This window comes from Plectropomus leopardus, chromosome 12 (assembly GCF_008729295.1).
Source record: "Plectropomus leopardus isolate mb chromosome 12, YSFRI_Pleo_2.0, whole genome shotgun sequence".
NCBI classification, from domain to species: Eukaryota; Metazoa; Chordata; class Actinopteri; order Perciformes; family Serranidae; genus Plectropomus; species Plectropomus leopardus.
In genome coordinates, this window is record NC_056474.1 from 2618712 (window position 1) to 2645948 (window position 27237).

Consider the following 27237-nt stretch of genomic DNA (forward strand, 5'->3'; position numbering starts at 1 on the left):
ATTTACAATGGAAGAAAGAAAGGTGAACATTGTGCAAAGACACAAACGGGAACTCTTTGTACAAGATATTCCACCGAGTTCCCATAACACTGAGAATAGGTAATATGTATTACAATTAATATATACTATATTACAGTAAATGCATTAGGATTTAGACAGATACAACAATACTTTCTTCCCAGTCTCTACAGGAGAGTACATTCTCACATCCTTGTGCTATTCTCTAAAATAAAAGACCGGCACGACAGCCAGAGGATTATACAGACTTCATTCTTAATCTCATCAGAAGGCCAGCCAGTCATCAAAACATTCGGTCAAAAAGACTCACAATCACGGAAAATAAACACACGATAGAAATTGCATCGCAGTCGAAGGGTCAATAGATAACATTTTACAAACACCTATAATCTATAAGAAGTTCTATATGAAGGACGATGGATTGCTCTGTTCCCGATTTCGCTTTCTTTGGCTGACAAAAATCACTATAAATAAACTTTACCCAAGTTCCTGTGATTACATTTACAAATGTATTACCATGTAATACACATAAAGAATACATTTACAATAAAATACCTGAATCTGCAAACAGTGGAAATGCAATAAATATTACTTCTCATATATTTTATATAATCAAATATTTTAAAAACACATATCACGTGATTGCATGAAAACAGACAACGAGCCAGCGTTTTTTTTTTTTTAAAAGACTTGGGACGGCTGCTGAAGTTCTACCGAGGGGAAATGTTGCAGACTGTAGATCAGGTGCTGGAGTTTCTCTAAAACCTCTCAGCTGTGGTGTGCATGTTAGGTCGTATTAAGCTTATTTTGAACACAGTTTAAAGTACATGACTGGATACACACTTGCACACACTCCTGCACACAAACAGACACACACACTCACACACTCACACACATTGCTTTGGGGGGCAAATAGGTCGGTGCACTGAGATTAACTATATGTACACAGCTGAAAGCACCAATGATTCAACTTTTTGTAGCAAATGTATGATACAGCAGAATAATTTCATGATAGTTTGTTATGTTTTCATCTGTGCTTTTCTCCCTTTCAGTGTTTGACCACACACACACACACACACACACACACACACACACACACACTCAGGCACACAGACGTTAAAAGACAAACTACATTGGACGGGATTACAGATGTTACAAGATCACACACACACACTTTGTACCTGGAGGCTTCAGGTGCATCTATTTTTTGTCTAAAGGACGGACTATGTGGGACAAAGTCTCCTTCGCTTCTCTTCAGTTGGAGAAACCGTCAGGATGCTTCAGACGGAGAGACTGGAACCTAAAACACGTCATTATTCCGACTTCAGCATCGTGATTGTTTCTCCTTTTTTAGCCTCACAAATAAAACAGACAGAAGACTGCAGATTCGCTTTTAGGCCACCAGAGCGGCGCCGGCTGAGCGGTCTACAGGTCTTGACCGAGCCGCTCGATCTCATCGATGAGGAAGTCGATGTCCGACTGGGTGGCCGCCAGGTTGGAGACGACCATACGGAAGAAGTTGACGTGTTTGCCCTGCGGCTGGTAGCCCACCATGGTGGTCCCCGACTCCATCATCATGGCCTTGATCTTTGGCGCCACCTGGTGGAGACAGAAAAGAGACAAGTTAAATCTCAAATTTCAACATATCTGCTACATAATAATGTGAAAATGCAGCATATCCATGGTAAGCAGAATCTTACAATGCCAACATTTAGTTTTTTTAATCGGATGATTATCATACAGTCTGCATTACCAACATCTCACCTCCAAAACTCACTCAAACCACCAAAATAACTTCATACACGTCGCAGAATAAGCTCGTGTGACCGCAGCACTGGTGACACTTAGAGACACTTTGTCACTGATAACACACTGACCTAAGAAACACTCAAAACAGGCACTATTACAGAAATAATGATTTTTTTATATTTCAAGACACAGATAAAGGCCCTGACACACCAAGACAACAGTCGGCAGACGGTCAGTGTTGGTGCCATTGGTGAGTGTTTGACACTCTGTCTCTGCAGTGTGTCCCACTACTTCGGCCCTTGTCGGCATTTTTGCAGCCAATTCAGCATGTTGAATCAGCGTCAGAGACGGCAAAATTAAATCATTGATCACTGAATGGTTACACAGTGAAAAATGGAAACAAAGAGCTGAAGTCCAGAGGAAGTCAGATCAAAACAAACGTTATATTTGGTAAAGCTGTTTTTCTTTAGTTATTGAGCTCTTTTGCAGAAACATTTACTGACGGTTTGTGTTATTGTTTACTGGAGCACATTAAGGCATCAGTATGTTCTATTTTTTCAACATTGGTTTGTGTTTTTAATGACTAACTAGCATCAAGACGATCTTTCGCTTTCCTTTTTCAAATGTTGAATACAGACGACTGCTGTAGGTGCAGAACGTACATGCTGATTCGTTGTCTATTTTAGTTTTTGTGGTGTGTTCATTTGCAACTTTTTGTCCGAGACACAGGCGACGTGAAGTGACTGTAGGCTTTTCTACCTGTGATGGCACTGACGGGCGTCTTACCCTGTGGAGTTTTTCTCGCCGCTCCTCACCGTCAGGCATGCCTCTCAGGCTGGGCGGGATGTACCAGAAGCAAACGTTGGTGTGCTGCGGCTGCAGACAGAAATAAACACAGTTAATACACAAATACACACCTGAAACTCTTTCTTTTTTTTACATTTTCACAACAAAAAGAGTAAGAAAGATGAAGGTGGTGAAAAGAGGGCGAGAGAAATTCTGCCACAGAGAAGAGTTGACAGTGTAAATCAATAATTAGCATAATGTTAAAAGTACAAGATGCGAAATTTTCTTTAAAGCAAAACAAAAAAAACTATGTATAGACTCATACAGAGGTAATCCCTCTCAATCATCACTTATGACCCACCAGAAGCGTGTGGTGGTGTATTTATCTGCCAAAACTCGGCCTTTATTTGATTATTTTCTTCTTTTATTTGGGACATTATTGGGTACAGCGTGCAGGTGAGGTCGCCACTTTATAAAAAGGTCGCAGCCAGTAGACAGACTGTGAGCAGCATGCATACAAGAGCACACACAGCATCTGTTTTGTGAATTAACAGCTGACTTTTTATTTTCATGTACTAAATACTTTATCTATATTTATGCATTTTATTCAATAGTTTTTTTGTTTTGTTTTGTTTTTTTATCCCAATAATTATACTTTATGAGTAGAAAGGGGGTTGCACAGGGAGGAGCAGATATAAGAAAAACATGAATCTGTAATACAGTAACATCATATGCACAGATTGTTGAATGAAAAATAAAAATTGTAGAAGCTCACCTCTCCATCAAACACCATCTGATATCCCTCTCTGTTCTTGATCTTGTTGTACAAGTACTGCGACAGCTCCAAACACTTGTCAATGTGCTGCTCAAACCCTATGGTGCCCTGCAGGGACAAAAAGTCCACAGAAAATACAGAGTTAAAAGTTACAGCAAGTGACAAGTCCTCTGGGCATGACGGCATTTAAATAAGCTGTTTAACCATTTAAAAATCTGATTTCTTTTAAAAACATGGCAAGAATGCAATGAGCAACTAAAAAAGAAATGACCCAAAAATTAACAAGAAATTAGTAAAAAGTACAAGAATTTTTCCTGTAAATTAGTTTAAAAAAAGACCTTAGTAAAGGTGCTTAAAAATATGCTAATTCTTTAAAAAAAAACTGTAAATGTGTAATTATGAAAATTATAAATATAGTCCCTAGATTTTCAAATTTCCCTTTTCCCATGTTTATTTTTTTAATTCAAAGGTTTAAGATGCTTGTGAAAGACATCTGAAAGCAGCTCAAGAAAAGTGAAGTAGCTCCAGGTTTTAAAGGGTTAAACAACATGTGCATTCAAATTATTACTTAAGTAAAACTAAGAAGTACTGTCAGTACATTGTAGTTAAAGAAAAATAACTCCTTTTGCTGAAAATCGCCCCCTATGGCTGCTATAATATTAGGACACGTGTTATGTACGATAAAACGTGGGTGTCTCCTCCTTCTCACCTTGGCCTTCCACATGAGCCAGAACTTAAAGATGTCGACGTGTCGGCCGCACTGGATGGCTTTGTCTCCCGTGTCGTAGGTGACGTCGTACTGTTTGTCTGGTTGGAAAAGGTAACCGGCACACATGGAGTTACAGCCGGCCAGGATCCCCTGCAGACACAGGAAGTACACCGTTAACATTTCCTCCAAGACTTCTGTCGAAGACCGACCAGCAGCACAACGAGCAAATTTACAGGCTGCAGTGAAAGGTTACATTCATTTGTTACATGTGGTATCTATAGACACTGTTACAGTGTGTAAAACACGATGGCACATGTAAGAGTGCGTATATAATATAGCAGAGTGGTGTAGCAGAGTGCAATTTCTCTATTTTAAAAAAAAACTGTATTGGTGCAAAATCAAAACAGTGGTGACCTAACACATACAAAACAAAATAGTAAGTAATTTAGAAAAGGACATTAAAAAGGACAAAAAAAGAAAAAAGGTGACATACATAGCAAAACAAATAGTTTTTAATTTTGCAGTTACTGACACCTACATTATTATAAAAGTATTTTTTCATCATCATTTTTCATGATGATGATGATGATTGTTATTATTATTATTATTATTATTATTATCATTATTATTATACTTTAAAATAATTTAATAATAGCAATTCTAATAATTAAATTAATTAAACATTTATTGAAAAATAAAAAATAAGTAAGTGATGTTCATCAGTGTTAAAAGCTCACTCCTTCATCTGGCAGGCTGGGACAAAACAACAATGCACGTGCATATTTTTTGAGATGCTGGCTGTAAAATGTGGTTGGAAGATATAACAATAATCCAGGTACAACACACAGGGAAAAAAAAAATAAATCCCCCAAAATACGATGTTTAAATTCTTCTGTGTATCGTACCTTCTCTCGGACCAGGATGGCAGAGCACTGCAGAGGCACGCCCATCATCTTGTGCGGGTTCCATGTGACAGAGTTGGCTCTGCAAAGTTTAAAATACATCTTAAACTTTTTTTTTGTAATCCAAATTTTATCTATTTCTCCACTCAAGCGTGAACAAACCGACAGTATTGTTACTGGAACTTGACATATCCGCAGGCCTCTGGTAGCGACACATTCGCAGAGCCAAAATAGTAATTTAGCAGCAATGCAACTAAATCATAAATTAATACAATGAAGCAAACACACTATAAACAAAAAAGCCTGCACTATAAAGCTTTCAACTTCATCAGTGAACCTTGCTAACATGTGTTGACACAATTTCTAACATGTCTTCCCTCTATTTTTCCTAAAATCTGGATGGGATGCATTTTTCCAAAATCTGAGGATCACTCGAGCAGCTGTGACGTCCCCAACGTTTATCACAACAACGTCTTATTTTGACATATGTGGCACTGTCGTCGGGTCCCCCATAAAGCACAGCGATTTAGGCACCGTCATACTCAAACACTTCCCTATGTGATCCACAACTTTTTCCCAAAAATAAGTGAAGTTTATATTCCCAGATTGCATGTAAAAATATTCCTGTTTCCGACATTTCCAACATAAATCATTAGCCGGTAGACCCATTCTGTGGAGCTTAGATGAGTTTATTCCTATTATTTCTTTATTTTTAAAACTTTTTTGACATTATTTTTCATTTCTTTTATTTCTCTTATGTTTTTAATGTATGTTTTATTAATTTTATTTCTGTTTATTTGTGGTTTTATTGCTTTTATTCTTTCTGTCGTTGTTATTTTTGGTCTATTACTTTTTATTTTATTGTATATTGACATGATGCGCTCTGCATCTTGCGTTATTTGCCCTCTGGTTTTAATTTTATCCCAGCTCCACTCTAGTTTCTCCTCGTTCGTGTTTAACGGGAGTGTTTGGCTTTCTGATGATGTATCGCTGTCTGTGGATCCCATTTCTGCTTTGCTTTGTTTGTCAAAACACTTTGTGAACTCTGTTTCTAAAGGCGCTTATAAATAATATTACTATTAAAATAAACTGTATGGATTAATTTAGACTGAGTAAAATTTATCCTTAGCCTCTTTATATATTTCCCAGTATTTGGCAGTATTTTCAATCATTCCTCATTTTTTTTTTAATTTTTATGTTTTTATGTCTTTTTCAGGTAATTTACTCGTTTGTTTTTATTATTATTATTATTTTCCCTATATTTTACTAAACTGTAGGTAATTTTCTAGGGAAAAATATCCAGAAACTATATGTATGATTATTAAAATTATTCATTTAAAATGTATTACAGAATATACTTTTTTCCATTTTTTTTGTTTATTTCCTTGTTTGTTTTGTTTGTACTTGACTATATTTTCCTAATTTTTAGTAAATTTTGTACTAATTTTTGGATAATTTCTTGTAAAAAAGCACATTCCCGTCTTCCACGGGTCTCAAGGGGTTAATTCACACCCTAGGTCCTTCTGCCAAATGATCCTCAGATTTTTCCAAATGTTGATCATCGCTGAGCATTTTCTTTAAATAACGTTCGAGAGACCCTCCAGTTCCCGTGAATTTACCTCTCGATTCCGTTCAGCTTATGACGATGTTTCCTGGACATCAGGAGTCCGCCGCCCCACGCTCCCTGAGACACGGAGACAGGACTTTTACAGATGGGTATGCAGGCAGGGACACAGTATTACTACTACTACTGTCAAAATACTACATATGCAGCATACTACAGCTGCTTGAGTGTCGACTGTGTCGTGATTCTTCTCGATGCCAACTTCTACTGTCATTATTATGAGTCATGCCTCCACTATTAATACACACGACTGTTATCACCACTTATGATATTTGCATGTAACATCACATGCTACCATGAATTGCATTTCTTAATTTTATGTCTGTTACCATTACTGCTGTGCATCTCTGCCCCTCTCTCTCTGTCTCTTTCTTATATATCATTTTGTCATCTGTTGTAATTTAATTGTCCGTCCTGGAGGAAGAATCCCTCCTCAGTTGTTCTTCCTGAGGTTTCTACTATTTTTTTCCCCTTTATAGTTTTTTTGGGGGGGGGTTTTGGGGGTCTAAGGACAGAGGGATGTCTCATGCAGTGAAGCCCTCTGAGACAAAATGTGATTTGTGATAATGGGCTTTATAAATAAAATTGACTTGACTTGACTACTCACATCAACATGGAGCCACAAATTGTACTTCTCACAGATGTCGGCGATCTCATTGATGGGGTCGAATGCGCCGTACACCGTCGAACCACCTGTGGCATTCACAAACAACGGCACGTAACCCTGCAGGATGAAGACAGGCGGCAAACAGACAGAGGAGGAAAGTGTTGGTTAAAAAGATGAAGAGACAAACTGAAACCTTGCAGCTGAATGCATTGGCCAACCAGTCCGGTTACAGTTTACATCCACGTCTGTCCGGACTCAAACTCTATGTAGCCATGAGAGTTAAAAATGCTTCAAATATGGACGTTGGTGCAAAGAAACTGCAAATTCTCAAACACAGATTGCTTCATACAAAGAAGATCTCCACAATCAGCAGTTTCAGAGTAGTGTCACAGTTCAGTTTCTGACCAAATGTCTCCCCCTTTTTTTTTTTTCGAGATATGATGTCGATTAATGGCCAGAAAAGTGTTTTTGCAGAGTATTATGGTGTCACAGTTTACCTTTGACCTTTGGCTATAAAATATCATCATTTCATTGTTTCATCCTGTAAGAAATTCTCGAAAATGGTCTAAAATCTGTTTTGTGAGATCACAGTGAGTTTTTAATCCATTTATTTCACATTTATATTCTTTTTTTACTTTTTTAATTCAGTTTAGTTTCAGTTCGTGTTCTGATTGGGTTTGTTTGTTTTAGTTTATTCATATTTACTGCTGGTTTCATTTTTTTTTTTGTTTCAGTTTAAGTGTTTGTTTTTTTCATTTTAATTCAATTTTATTTTAGATTTTAATTTTTTTCCTAAGGTTTAGTTTTTCATTAGTTTTTATTTTTATTTCATTTTTAATTTCTGGTTTTCATTAATTTATTTTTTAGAAAATTAAACAAAATTTAATTTTTTTTTAACCAAGTTTTGATTTTTCTTCAGATTGAGTTGGCTTCTGTCAGTTCATTCATATTTACTGCTGGTTTCATTTTTATGGGTAATTTTTTTTTCTTCATCTATAATTTCCATTTAAGTAGTCTAGTTTTCTAAGTACATAATATCTATTATCTAAGTTAGTTTTGTTTCTTTCTAAGGTTTGTTTTTTATTTTATTTCAGTTTACTAAAAAGATGTTCTCATATCTATCTTCTCATGTTTCAGTTTTTTTACTTTTTATTTTTAGTTAAATATAATATTCTTGGTCTGGACGTACAGACAACCCAAAAATAAATGCCTCTGGCCACAGCTGCTGCCAGTACGGAGGGTCAACAAACATACTACTCAAATAAATAAAAATGAAAAAATGAAAAAATGACACTGACCTTCTGTTTAGCGTCGATGATCTTGGCCTCCAGATCTGCAGGAATGACTCTCCCCCTGAAAACATATTATCATCACACACGTCATACAAATTAGTCAAGAATCACAAGTCTCTTCTTTCTGTAACATTGCTCACATGTTGTGGCTTAAAAAGTCTAAAGTGAGCTCCCCACCTCTCGTCTGTGCTCAGCAGGATCACATTCTCAGTACCGAAGCCCAGAGCGGCTCCGGCCTTCTTTATGGAGTAGTGGCTCTGCAGGGACACACGTTTACATTTATAACTCTTATTGCACTGAAATAATGACGTGCAGATTTTGGGAGGTAATTGCTACTTGAGCTTTGGCTTGTTTTCTGTCATGTTGTCGGCTGTGCGATTCTTTATAGACAAAAGCAGACGTGATAAAAGCGAAAAGGATCCATAAAACCGGCCATCGCCTCGATGCAAATAGACCCACTGATTATTACTGGACTTCTTCAATGGCCTCAATCTAAAACCAGTGAAGCAGAACGCCGCTTTATTAGAGGACCTAAAGCAGCGTGTGCGTGTGTGTGTGTGTGTGTGCGTGTGTGTGCGCACGTGTGTGTTCACGGTCACGTACATGTTCAGATGTGAAGAGGACCAGGCGTGGAGCGGCAGACATGCCCTTGGTCTTGACCTCGGGGAAATACTTGTAACGTGCGATCATCACACTGTACATGTTGGAGATGGCGCCCCCTGTTGAGATGAGATACTTCAGCACCTTGGACAGCAGCACTCACTCACATACTGTAGTAACTGTATTTTTACTGCAAATATTAGACCAGTGATACTCAACTAGCCCCCCCCCCCCCCCCCCCCCAAAAAAAAAAAAATATTATTATTGTTATTGTTCCCAATAAAACAGTGAGTCACTGGGAATTGTTCTTGTACTTTTATTCATATTTATTATATTTACATTTTACAAAAGGTGCCAGAGTGTATAAAACAGCATCAAAATAGAGCTTTTTTTTAATCAAAAAAAGAGTCAATGAAGGATCCCCTGCACCCCCTGACAGAGGTCCTACCTAAGGCCCTAATGTCCTAACATGCTAGAAATGTCCTAAAATCCAAAAAATGTCCTAGAATTCTAGACATGTCCTAAAATCCTAGAAACACCCTGAAATCCTAGAAACATCCTAAAAGTTCCAGAAATGTCCCAAAATCCTAAAAAAAAAACTTCCTAAAATCTAAAAAAGGTCAGAAAATACAAGAAACGTGTTAAAATCCCAGAGACGTATTAAAATCCTTGAAATGTCCTAAAATCCTTAAAACATCCCAAAATTATAGCAATGCTCTAAAATACTGGAAATGTCCCTAAAACTGGCTAAAATCTGAGAAATGTCCTAATATCCAAGAAATGTCCTAAAATATGAGAAACACCCTAACATCCTTTGCAAAAGTGGCCCCAAAGCAAAGCAAACAGAGTATCCCTGTATTAGACTTTCCATTTGTGGGAAAAGTTTGTTTGTTTGTTTTTTTTTTATCATCCAAGACAATATAACTTTTCATAGTCTTACCTGGTGAAAAGAGTCCGTCTCCCTCTCCGTTGGGCCAACCGATCATCTCTCTCATTTTCTTCAGAGTCAGCTGCTCCATCAGCACAAACACTGGAGCGATCTCGTAGGTGAACCTGTCAATCAAATCCCAGAATAAAGCACGTCAAGAGTTTACCCCCAAAACACATATTTTTCCTCTCACCTGTAGATCCTGGGTCTTCAACAGCGGTTCCCCAAACTTATTGCGCCACCAAAATATTTTGCTTTTTGAAAGATTTTTTCCCCAAAATATTTAGATGTGTCTGTAAATCACATTCACATGAATCCAACGCACTTTTTGCTACAACTTTTCCCTGCGAATGTGGATTTTCCTCCCTAAACTACCTGGAAAACGACTACAGGTCAAGACTATGGTGAAGATATTTGGCATTTTGAGTCTTTGTACAGTTCTTTTGCTTCTCTTTGTGGTTATTTTGTGTCATTTTGTGTCTCCTAATAGTTGCTTTATGTCATTTTTAGTGATTTTGTGTCCCCTTGTGACCGTTTTATGTCATTTTGTAGACATTTTGAGTCTTTTTGCAGTTCTTTTTGCATCTCTTTGTGGTTTGAGTTCCATCTAGTTTCATTTTATTGGAAAGAAGACAGATATCTTTACCGCCGATATCTCAAACACTCAAAACTCCACCACACCAAAACTATCTCGACTGATAAATAACACTACAGGCAAGAGGAGAAATATGAACGGTCCCTTTAACAGCCGCTTTGTGGACAAGAAGAATTAGAAGATTCTTATGCACACATAGTAGCAGATAAGGAAGCTTAAAACACACACACACACACACGCACACACACACACACACACACACACACACACACACACACACACACACGCAGACACACACACAGACACACACACACGCTGGTTTTTCATTAGCCTTACTATAATTCCATCCACAGAGCACAAACTGGAGCTTGTGCTGACTGGGCTAATTAAAAAGTGTCTGATAGGAGCCGGGCAGCAAACATTCATATTCAAAGGCTCTCCAAAATCACTCAGTGGTTTAATTAAAGCGCACAAAGCTCTGATGGCTATCTGTCAATCCTGCCAATCTCAGCGGCCAGTCTGAATGGGACTGATGTGATGGCTGAGAGGACGTAAATGTGATGTGATGTGTGTGTGTGTGTGTGTGTGTGTGTGTGTGTGTGTGTGTGTGTGTGAGAGAGTGAGAGTGAGAAAGAGCGGGAGGGGGAGTGTTTTAAAGAGATAACAGCCTCTGTGAACCCCAGTATTCAGACATTGAGGAAGACACTATGATTGTTAATTTCATTCTTTAATTAAAAGAAAAAAAGGAGACGACTAAAAATAATATTCACAACACAAGAGAAGAACTGCTAGAGATGGGAGAGACAGAGGACAGATTTTTTAAAAAAAATTTAATTAAAATTTAATTAATTTTTAAAATAACCTAAAAATGAACAAGAAATTAGAAAAGTTACAAGAAAATTACCTGAAAATTAGCACAAAAAAAAAGAAAGAAAGAAAGAGAAAAAAACCCCCTCAAACAAAAAAAAAAAAAAAAAAAATTCAATAGAGGAGCTGTAAATTTAGTTTTCTGAACATTTTTCCTTGTTTTCTGATCCTATCTAAGAACCCCCAATCTAATTTTAAGATCATTTCCATGACAACTTTTACCTTTTTTTTCAGTTTGCAGGATATTTCTTGCCAAGTTGGCGTCTGAATGCAGCACAAGGAAGCTGATGTCGATTCAGGTGTAAAAGGGTTAACTGATATCAGTTTTATTAGGTGGCTAAAATATGTTTTGCTGCTTCCCCGTCTACAGCAGCTTAGCTTTGTGTCGGTACACTCAGTACGTTTACATGATGCTAAAGAGAGTCGAAATATTGTGTCAGTCCGACATGTTAACATGTTAGTCCGACTAAAATCATAAAAACCGGAATTTCTCGAAATCGGACAAACAAATCCAGATAATACCATTGCAAGTCGGGCTATTCCGTCATGGAAACACCTCAGTTAGACTTGAACTGGACTCGGTGATCCTGGTCCTAGTCCTAGGCCAATTAAAAGGCCTAATTGAGCTTTGACTGTAGGTCCATTTGCCTGTGCACGTAAGCGTACTGACTGACTATGGATAAGTACCTCATACAACTTCAAAAGATCCAAACTATCCCTTTGAATGTGTCACAGTGAACTCCTGAGGCTTTCGCTCTCTCCGCTGACTGACACGCCGTCTCACCGCCGCCCACACAGGCCCTCAGGACTGATCCCTGGTTACCCTGCTTTCAAATGAGGCCAGTTACACAACACTCCTCCACCCCCACCAGCACCTCCGTAACCATCTAAAACAAGAATGTCTCCCCTCGCTTCTTCGATTCCTCTCCGTTTTCCTCACAAGTGGGTGTCTAAACGAAGCGATTTCGTAGCTTCGAGAGGAGCCGAGATAAAGGAGGGAGCTGCAGAGAAACAATGCAGCCAAGGAAACTGTGACAAAAGACAACAAAGGAAGAGGAGGGGATGATGTGGAAGCAGAGCGAGGGAAGCGTGCAGAAACCAAACAGGACAACGCGAAAATAAGTGTCAGAGAAAAGGAGAGAAAATAAAGGAGCGAGCAAGCAATGGTCGAGGACAGATGGAATTAAAAACAGAAGAAACAGAGGAGTAATTATGTGTAATTATTTCTGATGAAGGCTCATTGATGGGATGATTGGAACATTTTTAGTCTGGCTTTTAATTGTACTTTACCTAATAATTTAATAATTATAATAATATAATTTATTATTATTATTATTATTATTATTATTATTATTTATACTTTGTGCTGTTATCCTTTCATTTACCTTTTATTTACTATTTATATCTATTTATATATATATTTATTTAGATTTTATATTTAGTATTTTAATTATTATCATGATTATGATTATATTTATTCATTTATTTTATTTTATGAATCACTTTGTGTTACAGTTTTGCTTGAAGGAAAAATGCAGTACAAATAAAGTCTGATTAATTGATTGATAAGCTTCTGGTCAGTGCACCAGATCAGACTGTGAGGGACAAAATCATTAAAAAAAAATATATATCGCATCTGGCAGCCTCATACTGGTCTAATTTAAAAAAAACAAAACAAAACTGTGTTCTTTGATGTGTTAAAATTACTGTTCACATAAGGAACACAGAAATACATAATATCCTGGATATATCACTTTCATTTCTTCCTGTAAATGCGTCCTAATCTCCGCAGAAAAAGGGACAAAACCGGCGTACCTTTTTAAAATTCTCTCCTTCTCTCTCTGACTCATTTCACGCTGTAATGACAATAATGGTGATCATTATCACAATCAGAGCCAATCATTGGTCTTTTCAGGGTGAAAATTACCCCTCAGTCACCTGCCTGTCTCCAGGGACGGCCCCTAAATGCCCCTATTATCGTCATCAAGGGCACTCAACGTGTGTGAGTCTGTGTCTGAGTGTGTGTGTGTCTGTGTGTGACTAACCCTCTGACCCCCAGCCACTCTCTCCTCTCAGCCCCTCAAAGGAGTCGGTCTGAATCCGCGGGGACAAAAGAGCCGGAATGAGCGCTCCGCAGGGAGCCGCAGCAGCCAGTTTCCACAGTGAGACAGGGTTTTCTGTGCAGCCGGAGGACATTGTGTGTCAGTGTGGGGCCCAGCTGGCCTATCTGCTAAGACCAGCTCACAATGAGCCTGCAGTCAATGGACTGGAAACTGTAGCTGCTGTATCTGGGACAGCCAGAGCTGGTGTGTGTGTGTGTGTGTGTGTGTGTGTGTGTGTGTGTGTGTGTCATTATGAAAGTGTGCGCCAGTGTGTGAATTCAATGGCCCTGTCTCTTTGGGCATTCTTCCAAGCAGGAGATGAGATGGGAAAGTTTTTCCTGCGAGGGGGCAGTTTCCTGAGCTAATGTTTTGAGAAATGGGTTAAATTAAGTGTCTCAATTTTCCTTCAGCGTTTGGCTTATTATCTGTGCATTGATCTTTTATTTAGCAGCCAGTCTCGGTGAAAAGATAGAGGCCTCGATGGTGAGAGGATACAGAATGCTCAATTTGTGTATATGAGCGGTGCACATTGTCCTCCGCCCGTTGTGTGTGGTCTTTTCGTGCTGTGCAGGTGCTGCTGTCTCTGCAGATATACGGCAGTCTGTACCACAAAACTCTGTCTCTACACCACTCAGTATGTTTACATGATGCTAGAAAAGGTCAAATTATTGTTAGTCTGATTAAAACTGGGCTCACATGTAAACATGTTAGTGTGGACTAATTTGAATTTCTCAAAATCAGACAAATACATCCAGATAATGCGATTGGCAGAGAGAGTGGTCTTGCCTTTAAGCTTTGGGAGGTCGTAATAGCAGCAAAACAGTGTCTGTATAAACAGGACAGTCCGGCATAACATTTAGATGACATGTAATGTGTGCAGCCCGTCATGGAGATTAAAAAGCAGTTAGCTACAGTTAGCTGCTAACTTGAAGAAGAACGACAGCCGCTGTAAATGTCCACAAATTGGGAAAACAACACTATGAAAACATGCTGAATGATTGTTGCTGTCATGTTATGCTTTTGTTATTGTTTTTAAAGTGCTGCTGATGCATATGTTATATGTCACGTGTTAAAAGTCACGCCTCTTTTAGTTCTGTGATGCCGGCATGCTGTCTAAAATCACATACTGGAGTAACATGATGTTCTGTGTAAAAATGCAAAGGAGGCATAAAAAAGGGACTTAGTAGCTGCTCGTTAACGCGATTTCTGTGAAAAAATTTCTCTTGCTTTGTGCGTCTGCTTTCGTGCTCTTGTTCTTTTTTGTCGTTAAACTGTGACACTCACGCAGAAATCATTCATCAGCAGTAGCCTCACCTTTTACACTTTATCCATGATGATGCAGATACAGAAAAAATATAAATGCATGGAAAAATAAAGCATATCGTCAAGATTTTACAGTCACCCTATTAACAGAGGGCTCATGTCTTATTTAGGGGTCGTGTAGGCGACGATCAGGTTTTCAAAAGTTAGCCCCCGAGAGGCTGAGCAGAGAAACACTAATCTGACGTACATGCTTGCTGTCACTGAATGAGTGAGACGACTCTGATGGCTGCGTTTGGTTTATTGTAGTAAAGAGTCGCATCAAATATTGCAATGAAAGTTCCACCGGCGTACACAGGTGTCCAAAAAAGTAAGAAAACAGCGATCAAAGAAAGTGACAAAATATGTCAAGCGAAATGATGGTCAGTAAAACATCAGGGCTTCGCCTGTCACCTCCCCTCCTCCATTCATTCACAAACTGACTGACCAACTAACAGCGATAAAATCTGTATTCCAACACCTCGTGACCCAAACCAGTGGCGTGACAAAATTAGGTGTTTAATAATAAAAATTATTATATATATATATATATAGTGTATATATATACAGGCTAATTACACAGAGATGGTTCTTGCATGAAACATTAATCTTCTGTTGCTATTTGGCCTTTCATTCACATGCCAACGGCGTTTTGGGGGCCGGAAAAATAAAACTTTCAAAATTAGGTTCCAGATTTTGAAAAATGCAACCCCTTCTGTCCCCGTGTAAAGTGGCAATGCGCGGATCCTGTGAGAACGGTGACGTCACGGTCACACGTCGTACATGCACGTGATGTGCTTCTGTGGTGTCGCATTACAAAGTTACACCACCATCTACTGGCCTGGCATGAATACTACAGCATTTTTGCGGATCCGTGTACACGAGGATCGTTCTTACAATGTTATCATATGAAAATGTCTTTTTTTCTTTTATACACAAAGGAAAGTCTCTTCCGTTTTTAGTGGGCCGTCCTTGTTTAAATGTGGCTCCACTCTAGTTTGCACCTTGTTTTTGAGGAATTCATGTCTTATTCATCCCTCTGCAGAGAATAACTTGACAGAACTGCAAAGATTCGTCTCTGCAAAAATGTGCATCCGTCTATGTGTGTGTGTTTGTCTGTATTCAACATTGTGATATTGTACCGCAGTGTCAGTGCAATGTTCTTTGCTCTTTTACAGTGATCATAAAACAGAGTAATAGCTTATTTACACTGTGTGTGTGTGTGTGTGTGTGTGTGTGTGTGTGTGTGTGTGTGTGTGTGTGAGAGAGTGATGCGGATGTGGTTCATGCCCTCTATCAGACTGGGCCACCATGTAACTGTGACCTGAGATCAATATGCAATCTAACCACCCCTGCGGCCGGGCAGCCTCCGATGTACAGTACGGCTCGGTGTCGGCCGGCCGTCTGTCGATACACACAGTCTCAACAGGACAAACACTTTATATAACCGCCCTCACAGGCCGCTGTGACCTACGCTTGGGACTAATTGTGGAGTGAGCTGAGGGGAACAAAATAAGCACTGTGACTTTCTATATCTGTAAGGACTGCGGGCTGTTTCCAGTGGCCTACAAACTGGAAGTTGTCCTGTCGCGATATATCGAGGTGTTTCCCCTGTGCAGATAATAAAAGTGTCACGTCGAAGGTCAAAGAGGACAGCTGATGGTGTGTATCAGGTTGTTACTTTAGATAATAGGGTGGTTGAATGAGTTACAAACACCTATTTTCCTACTAAAACGTCACATTGAGCATCTTATAAAAAAACTCAGGGTGAAGTTTAGTTTGTGTTATAGAAATAAAAAACGGTTTCACCATCCTTGCAGGGAAAATTGGTTCAAGTGACGCTTTTATCATCAATTTATTACAGTGATATTTTATATATGTATGCAAAAATATCTTCCTTAAAAATTTAGTTTAATGGAAAAAGACTGCATCTCTGATTTTGTTTTTTTGCACACATCACTACAATTTATATATGAGAAAAGTTTTCCTTCTCTTTTTCTCTTGAAAACTGAGCTTTTGTTTAGGATGCTTCTTTTGTTTCTGGCTATTTGGGATAAGAAGGACCTGATAAATAAAACTGCTTTGTAACTTAATGGATTAGGCGTCACTGTTCAAGTCTGTCCAAAATTTCACGTATTTCAATACCTAAATATAAAATGTGCAAACATATAAACTGGCCGTTTAGGGGCCCCTAGACAGAAAAAATGTTTTATTTTATATCACAATATCCAAAATCTGAGATGATATTTCTATTTTCACATCACGATATCAATATAATATCGATATATTGCCTAACCCTTAAAGAGACACAAAATAAAAAACAGCAAAACCCCAAAGAGACGCAAAACGATCACAAAGAGACACAAAAACATGCATAATAACTACAAATAGATGCAAAAGAACTACAACAAAGAGGCCAAACAAGTCTGTGAGTCGTACTCCTTTGCAGGAGAGGTGGTGGGGCCTTCTGCATATCTGCACCCAGGGGCCCGTTTTCTTATAACCCGCCATCGAGACAAATGCTCAGTTCAGTTGTTTGCTCTAACTGGGTTTTTGCTTTAAGTCTGTTGTTTGTTTTTTTGTTTGTAAAATTTTCATGCTGTTTGTTTTTGCTGTTATGTTTTCAGTCTGTTTGTTCTTTCAGGTGAAACTTTTTGGACCAGGACTCGCTTTCTAAAAGAGATTTTGAATCTCAGTGAGAATCTAGCTTGTAAAAAAAAAAAAATAAATAAATAAATAAATAAAATCGATAAGACTTACATGTTGGTGTTGGCGGTGGAAGTGAGCCACTCGCCGGCCAGACCGATGATGTCCAGACCAGAAGACAGCTGGTTGAAGAATCGTGGGTGACCTGAACAGATAAAAATATACACAATCTTAATAAGAAAATACATTACGGAGGGGTTGTGGGAAGGGTTAATGGTTCACCTTTGAGGGAGATAATCTGAACCATGGGTGCAGAAATGCAAAAGGTTTGGGTAGGTTTAGAATTGATTTGTTCGTTTGCAATTATATTTTTGTTTCTATGAGTTGTTTGTTGTTTCCACCAAGGATCACTTTGGAAATACGCGTTTTTTATTTTAATGCTTTCAGATTTTTATATCATGATACTCCTTTGAGTCGTTGTGCTTTTAAATTCCTAAGAAACATTGAATAAAACACAAATTATCATAAGTACACGCCAGTTATGCTTAGACAGAAACACATCTTTGAGGAGTACAAAATCCTGATATATGATATATAATATGCTTTTTTTTGCAATGCATTTCAATTTTTCTCTATATGCATCATCATAATTAATTTAAAAGTGAAAGGAATAAGACACAAAACCGCTGATATATCTGCCTTGTCCTGAGTAGCTTCATGAATACATATAATAACTACAGTGTTCTGCAGGCTAAATCTGACCGCCTGCAACTGAAAAAATAAAAAAAAATAAAGAAACAGTTTAATTCTGTATTCCCCTGGTCAGCCATGAAACCTCGGGGATCTGACAAAGCACTGCTCAGTGTACATAATTACACTGGTAACAAGGTTATATGACAGCCAGTTAGACTCTAAGGTGCCTGCACACACAGTCGCCGTCAATAGGCCCGAAGCCTCAACGCACTCATGAGTATAAGCACCGTGTGGAGGCGGCGCTCACATAATAAATATCTGGTTAACATTACGTCTGAATAAATATATAAAAAGTGGAAAGTGAATCTAATTTTAAACGACAGTGTTGCAAAGAAAAGGGGTGTTTTCTATTTCAGCACCGTGGACAGCTCCTCCAGCCTGACTTCATAAAAAAGGGAAAAAAACGGCGGCGTGTCCGGATGAAAAGTGGTGTTGAGTTGTAGACACAGTGGACCCTGCGTGATATATAAAACCCAGGGGACAGTTTGAGCGCTGTCGGTTTTAACAGCTTGAAACAGACCGTGTTAGGATCCCCTCAGGCGACACTTGCTTTAATAGGCTGAGTGGAGGGGGGAAGAAAAGGAGGATGTCAACTGAATTACTGCAGGGACAATAAATAATAGGCGGTACATTATCTGGAAACAGCTTCTTCTCTAATATATATGTGTTTAATTCACCTCTGCATGGTTAAACTGTCAATGAACATTAAAGTATTTTTTAGAATATATCCATATGTCATCATATAGTACTGTTATTTATTATGTGTATTTTTCCTCTTCCTACAGTCTCCAGGTCATTAGCTAGTTTAGTTTAGTTTAAAGCTCCCTCTGAGCGGAATAATCTATGTGGAAATATTCGATCCACGTCACATTTCGACTTGTTCAGCCCTGGGGTTAATGACCTGAAAATGAGCTTAAAAAAGAGAGATGTATTAGAAAATTCTGAAATATCAAGGGAAAACATATTTTTTTAAAAAACCATATTAATATATATTTTAAGAAGCTACAGAAGATATATATATGTGTATATATATATATATATTCTTTTCTTTTTTATTTTTTTTTCATTATCAATTTTATTTTCATATATTTTCATTTTCTGTTTTTTTTCTTCTAATTTCCAGTAGTTTTCTTGTAACTTTTTAATAATAATTTTGCTAGTTTTTGGGACATTTCTTGGTCAGCTGCTATTTGCTTTCTTTCCATGTTTTATAACATAATCAAACCACTTTGCTCAGCTTTTAAAGGGTTAAAAATGTTTCTGTCTTCTTGTGATATGATCAGTTGTGAATGTCCATAATAAAACCACTATTATTTTGTCGGTTAATGTTTTATTATTATCATTGAAATAACACTTTTCTAAAATCTACTTCTGAATGATCCTTTTAAATCTGTTTTATTTTTTTGTTGTTAGCGGCTTTTTATTGCCACGACTGTTTATTTGTTTGTTTGTTTTTGTCATATTTTGTACTGTTATCCTGTTACTTTTATTTTCGGTTATTTGTTATGTCTAATGGTGCTTACACTGTACCATTTTGTTGAAAACGAGATGGTACATCTCAGGGGTTTATTCCCAGCAAAGAATTTCCTAAGAAGAATGATTGGAAACCATCTGAAACCAACTAACTGTCAGAAAACTACTGTAAATGCCAAGCTCTAATGTTGTATTGTGCTTTATTTTAACTTGGTCTGCAAATATAAATATCCTATTTTGACCTGATATATTCAAAGGTTTTTATTTTGCGCCCCCACACAGTGTCCTTCTGCTTCTTAAAATAACACACGCTACTATATGAATTATTCAAATACAGCCATTTTTCTGTCTCAGCTCAACCCTGAAGGTGTCCCGGCCTACCTGTCCGGACGCCATATTTGAGCGTGTCCCTGCAGTCCACCAGGATCTGCTCCAGGGACTCGGGCTGGTCGGACAGCTCCAGGTTGAAGCCCTCCATGCCCTCCAGCAGCTGGTGGGGGTGGTGGAAGTCCAGCACCTTGGTGGAGCGGTCGAAGGTCTTCTTTACGTAGTTGGTGAGGATGTCGACGATCTCCAGCAGAAACTGTATGGTGGGCTCCTCTCCATTTTTGGCCGGCAGCAGGTCTGAGAGACGAGGGGAAAGATATTTAGCCCTGGTGATTAATTTAGGTCCCCATTAGTTAAGACAAGAGCGTGTTAATCACCCACCATTTAATGGAGAACTTTAATTAGAGATCTAATTTTTAAGTCTACTCAAAATTCAACTGTATTTACTTATTTTTGCAAAGTAAACACAACATGTTCTGTTGAGTCAGACCAACTTGGTTTGATTAAGTTGGTTTAACTTAAAAAGAACAAGTTAATTCCACTTGACATTTCTGAGTTGACTTGATGAAATGAAGTAAATACACAAAACTGAAGCATAGATCTCAGCCTAAAGTAAACATAAGAATATTTAGTAAAACAAGAATATTTATATTTACTTACTTTTTGCAAGGATATAACTAAATTTTAAGTAAATACTTTGATATTAAGTAAACATAAATCGTGATATTTGCTTACCTTTTTTTCAAGCAATTGGATTTTCTAAGCACATTTTTACAGTGCAGAGACTTTTTATGCATATGCATATGCATATATATATATATATATATATATATATATATATATAGCTAACAACTAAGAAAACTCAACACTCTTAGCCTATTATGTCAGACCTTTAACAGCTTTATCTCAACCATTCACTTTAATTTGAAGTAATGAGCCGATGACTAATGTGACCATAAAGCTCTAATAAAAGCACAAATGAGCTTATTTTTAATGCTCCAGCAGGTGCAGCTCTCACCTCTGGCGAATAGGTTGGAGAAGTCGGTCTCGGTTTGGCGGAAGCGCGCGTCCCTGTCGCTGTTGTCGCACGAGAGCAAGTTCTTCTGCCCCGCGAGCCTCCCCTTCTCGTCCAGGCTGTTGTTCTTCTGCAGGAACCCTAAGGGTGTTACACGGCGGAGGGCAGGAGTTATCACCAAACACCTCCATCCCGCACACAAGATGGAAAAATCACACCAGAAACTGAGAAAAAAACCACCAAAATAGAGGAATAATGAATGTCCAAATATTCAGCTGTGCTCGTGATCAGCTTTTGCAAAAGATATATCTGTAAATTCAGCTCCTTGTGTCCTGAATTTTGTCAGGAGAAATGCTTTCCTGGTGGAGGCCAACCCTATATAGGCCACAAATGCTCGCCGACCACAGCGGGTGCACGCCCCACCCTGTGACGTCACAACCACACCCCGGTGAGTCCTGATCAGTTTGCAGCCCGCGGTGATGATGACCCCTATAGCCAATAAATGCACACCCTATAAAGGGGGTTAATGAAGGGATGCACAGACCCCTGAAGCTCCTGCAAGGCCAATAAACTCCATAACTGATCCGTTTTTTGCATGCACGCGCTTTACAGCTGCAGGATAACGTGCACGTGCACCCTGCTATCTGTTAGCCTATAAAATATTCACTCGTACTTTTATTTTGTGCAATGGAAACTCCATAATCTTGCTCATTAAATCCCAAATGACACATTGAAAATCAATATCTGAGACCATCGAGCCACCATATACTCCATAAAGAAATAATCCAATTCAATTTCCATTAAAAAAAAAAAGTCAAAGTCCATTAAAATGTCATTTAGACCAATCAAAATCTAGTGGTCATTTCTCATTCAGAGAATATCAAACTTATTCGATCCAGTGGGCTTAATTGATTTCTGCCATAATAAACAGTCGGATAATATCCTGTTTGGCATTGATTTTCCACTAAATAGCTGCAAGACAAACATATATCCATACATTTTTATCTTCCTGTCGCTAAAAGAAAACCTTCAAGTGATGAAGCCTTTTTCTTGCAACATCATGTCTGCTATTTTCCAATCTAATGAAGGCCACCAGTGATGCTAAGAAAAAAATGCATTCTGTTAGCAAAGAAATATCTGCGAATGTTGCTTTTTAAAAATCTATGAAACTGTACTTGTGTCTGCAAAAAACTGAATAAAAAAATTTGAAAAATAAATATAGGAAACCAATTGGCTTGAAAAATTTAAGTAGCCTAAATTTAACATTTATTTAAGTTTATTGTTGAGTTCACCAAAAATTTAGTTATATTAACTTGATTTTGTTAAGTCGTTGCAACTTAAAAATAACAACTTGAACCAAATTTAATCTTTTTAAGTTTTAGCAACTTTGGTAAACCAAGTTCGCTGTGCTATATACAGTATCTGTATTTCGCTGGTTGCAAAAAGTCATATTTGTATTTTTTTCAACATTTCTGATTTATAACAGAGCTTCCAGTTCTCTTAACTTCACCAATGGCAAAAACCTCTTTGTCATGATCAAGTTAAGTCACAATAATTTGGTTTACTGAAGTTGCTAATGCTAAAACAGAACAAGTTAATTCCACTTGTCATTTTATAAATTGCAAACAACTTGACAAAATTAAGTAAATATAAGTCAATTTTATATAAACTCAACAATTAGGTATAAAGTAAACATACATTTAGATTATGGTTACTTTCCTTTTTTCCTTTTTCAAGGTAATGGTTGCAAAGATTACTTGTCAGGTTTTTGCACTGCTGCAAGAAAAACATAAAACCATACATGTTTATTTTTGTGTCACTGGCAAAAACCTTCAACGTCACATCTGCTATTTTCCACTTTAAAATAGGCCACCAGTTAGGCTTTTAGAGAAAGAAATGTGTGCTCTGTTTTGCAAAGAAATACCTGAAAGGGGAATAAAAAAATGGTCCTCTCTAAGAGAAGCTTTGGGCTTAATGGCATGTATTTCCAGGCTTGTCTAGAGGATTTTTTTTCTCCTGGTGGTAAAATGAAAAAAGACATGGGGGGTGCAGGGCCGGTCGGGGGGGGGATCATCATCAGACCTAAAGGCTAATGTCCACTGACCTTTAGAAGATGGAAACACAGAGTGACAGTCGTGGATGGCCCTGCTATGTAACAGCCTTTATCACTGTCTATTTCAGGCCTCACGCCTAATAAAAAATAATAAAATAAATAAATAACAACAAACCTATGATGAAACGTTTAAATAAATAGAGGCAAAATGCGCATCAAATTTCCAGTGGAATATTATTGGAGGCAAAAGAATCTGGTTCTTCCAAAAAAAAAAGCATTAATGCCAAACATGTGACCAGAAAAAATATGAAACGTTTTGTGCGCCGGCAAATAATTAACTTACCACAAATCTTCATCCCCAGTTTCCGTGTGCATCCGTGCATCCACGCATATTCGTAGGCTAAAACAGAATGAACGTTTGAGTTTCTGGGCGTGCAGGCCGCGGAGCAGCGTGGATACATGAGCGGATGATGGATATAAAGCTGGTGGAGCACAGTGAGCACAGTGCAGGGCTCCTGGCCGGGTGTGTGACTCTCGGAGAGTTTTTAGGTATCAAAAAAAGGCAACAAATTATATGTTTTTGGATCAATTTGATGATTGGGTTATAATTTATCCACGTTTTTTATTTACGGCAGCACTCGCTGATCATAAAGGGATGAGTCTGATAACATTTCCGATTTAAGTTCAATCAATAGGCACCGGCAATGGCCCGCACGGCACATCCACGCCGGCTCACACACCCAGCCGAGGGGCGGAGTGGAGTTAACACCCGTGAAATGAGCTCACGGAGGAGGGCAGGGATTAATTGAGTGAAACACAGTATGTGACTGGAGCGAGCTGGAAATGTCCGTGGACGGAGAGTCTATCTATAGATGCAGAAACTTATAGGAGGGAGTGCGTGCCATGCATACACACTCCCGGCGACACGCGCGCGTGGGCATGCGTGAGCAGAGATGGAGCAAGAAGGCAGAGGGAATAAAATGCAAAGCGCGCGGCGGCGGCGGCGGCGGCGGCTAGAGACCTGATGGATAACTTTCAGAACAAAAACAAGTATTTAAATTTAGTGAAGCAATTCCACTCTGAGAGAGAGACAACAGCTCTGAGGCCAACACACACACACGCATATACGCGCGCACACACACACAGAGGCACGCGCGCACACACGCAGACAGGCGCGCACACAGAGACACTAGAAGCCGCAAGGCGTGAGATGGAGCGTGGAGGAGAGATAATGGCAACATCCAGCAGCAGTATACGAGCAAGTCAGACAAAACAAACATCTTCTTTTTAATGGGCTTTTCTAGGGACAAATTCACCCCTGAAATAAGTCTGAGTTTTTTTCTGTTTTTTTATTTATTTTTTTTGGTTTATTGGAACCCAGGGGCCACAAATTAAAGATGCAAAAAAAAATTATTCGATAAGGAGAGAAATTGAATCTGGGAGCTCAGGAGCTTATTTCCTTTTACACGGAGTGATTTCTCCTCCTGCAGATGGCTGCTCAAGTGCACTATTATGGAGTCGATTTCGTGCGCGCCACAACGGCTTAAAAATGATTAATTAATCTATAGGTTAATGTATAAATAGGTTCAGCCACTTAAAAAAAAAACTTTAAAAAAAAAAACAGAAAATTAACAGCAAAATATTTCTACAAGAGCAAATATTCTTTGCGGCCGCCAGGGCCTAAAACATACTGAGGAGCGAGATAAGATTAATTATGATTTAAATAAATAATCATTAAAAATGTTTTTTTGTTAAATTTTGTCAAAAACATTTTAAAAAGGGCGATTAAAACATAGAAAATGAGGGTGAGACTACGAGAAAAAGGGGGAATATATTAAAAACAGGAATATTTTTGAACGAAAAAACGCATTTTTGTTGAAAATATTATTAGGAAATGCTCTTGGATCATTATAAACATGAATGCCTTGATGGCGCATTAGGTCGGTCGCTCTGCGCGCACCGCTGATCTGCCAGACAGCGACAGGCAGCTGTGATGGCTCTGTTTTTAACCGGAATGATTAACGACGGAGCTCACACAGCAAATGGCCCGGGCGAGACTCGCTTTTATCAGACAGGGAAGGAGGGGAGAGGCAGACTGAGAGATGTGCGAGTGGAGGTGGGGGGAGCAACTGCCTTCATATTGCTGTAGAAGTGTCTTTGAGCAAGGCACCGAGCTCCTGTCAGCTGTCTCTGTGAGCACAGCTCCAGAGAGGGACAACCTTAAAGAGAATTCATCCCTGCGGGGATCGATTATGTGTTATTAAAAGAGAGAGTGTGAGGACATACTTGAGGACGGAGGTCTTAAATTGGCGGAGTTGGGGTCCTGTTCCCCGCCGGTGGCTCTGGGTTCAGACGTGGCCATCAGTCCTCCGTTATCTGATCTCCAGCTGGGAAATAATTCAACTGCAAACAGAAATATCAAACGTTAAGGAGAGACCAGGTCCGATTAAACAACACAATATTTATTCTGAATGATCTGGATTTAATCAGAAAATTGTCTGTGCGTCGCCAGGAACGATTTATTCCGGAGGGGAGAGGTTGCTTGAGCGAAGACGCGCGGTTTGGAGAGAATTGCGCACGACGCACAAGCAATACGCACATCAGGATGAATAGCCTTGGCGATAACATAAAGCCTATTCATTTTGGAGATAGCCCTCGATATTTCTTGAATTCAATTGCCCATTAAGCACTCCCCCCCGTTATATCTGACATTCATATTAAAGATAAAATCCGAAAGTTATCATAAAATAAATAGATTTCTTCGCTATTGTGTGTTCTAATGGAACAAAATGATCATTTTTTCTTGTATTGAGCACACCGTTTACAACGATCTGTATCTTTTTCACTGCACTGATATGTCTAAGGAATAAAAGCAATAAGATAAAAACAAAGATGCATTAAAATTTAGATGAATTTACGACACGGAAAAATGACAGAATCGCTGATTTATTCAGCAAATATTGATAAGATGCAACCACAAATACCATACATCATTTACCTATTGACTCTGCAATCGACATTTCAATTAAGTTGCGCTTTGAACGAGCGCATCCCATAAAATCATCACTCAATGTCATCGTGGTGCGAGAGACAGACTGAATAATGCACCTGTCACTCATTTACTTCAAACGGCACCACATTTTTTTTGTTTTCATATAATTTTCTTCCAAAATAACTCCGCCGTTAAAATCACCTGTTTGTCTATGAAAAAATATGAACCAAAATATGAAGGGCGCAGCTGAAACGAAAGGAGGAGGCTTCTTACCGGCTCACAGGTTGTCGAGTCCAGACAAACTATAACTAGATGTCACAATTGCCACCCAAAGGCGCGACAAGGAGCAGTCCAGTGATGGCGGAACAGAGCGCACTAATAAAATCCCATCCAGCGGTGCGCATGTGACCCTTTCTCCCTCAAGAATATATATTTTTTTATTATTCGTTATTTATATCTCAGGGCTCCGGCTGCCCATTGGTCTCTTCACGCAAGCATGAGTCACAGCCTTGCCTCCCTCTGACGACTAATGAAGCTTCCCTGAGTGCTACTGACAGCCACAATCCACTTTAAGGAGCCTAAAAAGCAAAAGGAAAAGCACCGGTGACGTATGCCCACCCCCCTGTGCGTGCGTGTGCGTGCGTGTGTGTGTGTCCAGGTGTGGGTGGGTGTCACAGGATGGAGATGTGAATGTGAAATCTGTTCTGAGTGGGTTACAAAGCAATTGACCTTGGGAAGACAAACACAGTTGGTTTATGGGTTTTTTAGAAACAACAGATTTACATTCAGAATTTAAATGTCTCGGTTTCAGAGGACCTCTGAGGGCTTCCCATAAAAACCCCAAGTGATGGAGATTCATCCACCCGTACAAGAACTGACTGTAATATTCACCTTTGTGAGATGACATACTGAATGCATCATAATTTCTGCACGCCCTTTTTTATGACCTTGACATGGACAATAACACTGAGACATCAGAGTGAATCCAGCCTGCAGGGCGTTGACTTGCAACCCAATTGCCAGAAAAAAGGTTGGCATTAACAAAAGATACATCATTATGTGGATGATATATCTAAACTTTGCTTTGAAACATGCTTTTAGTTTTAGGCATGACAAACACTAGGT

General features: G+C 38.8%; 1 protein-coding gene across 2 annotated transcripts; it reads right to left on the reverse strand.

Annotated features, from left to right (window-relative positions):
- LOC121951506 (glutamate decarboxylase 1-like) lies at positions 1–26642 on the reverse strand. 2 transcript variants are annotated; one of them, XM_042497852.1, is made up of 17 exons: positions 26386–26642; positions 25407–25523; positions 23464–23520; positions 21071–21208; positions 20107–20349; positions 17614–17704; positions 10003–10115; positions 9066–9181; positions 8640–8719; positions 8469–8523; positions 7171–7287; positions 6559–6623; positions 4943–5021; positions 4038–4187; positions 3329–3436; positions 2554–2643; positions 1–1617 (listed from the first exon to the last, which is right to left on the reverse strand). In XM_042497852.1, exons 2-17 carry the CDS (start codon positions 25480–25482, stop codon positions 1444–1446), a joined length of 1752 nt encoding a protein of 583 aa, XP_042353786.1. In that variant the 5' UTR covers positions 25483–25523; positions 26386–26642; the 3' UTR covers positions 1–1443. The 2 variants fall into 2 exon arrangements, with proteins under 2 accessions (XP_042353786.1, XP_042353787.1); XM_042497853.1 differs by lacking the exon at positions 23464–23520.
- Between the last annotated feature and the right edge of the window lie 595 nt (positions 26643–27237).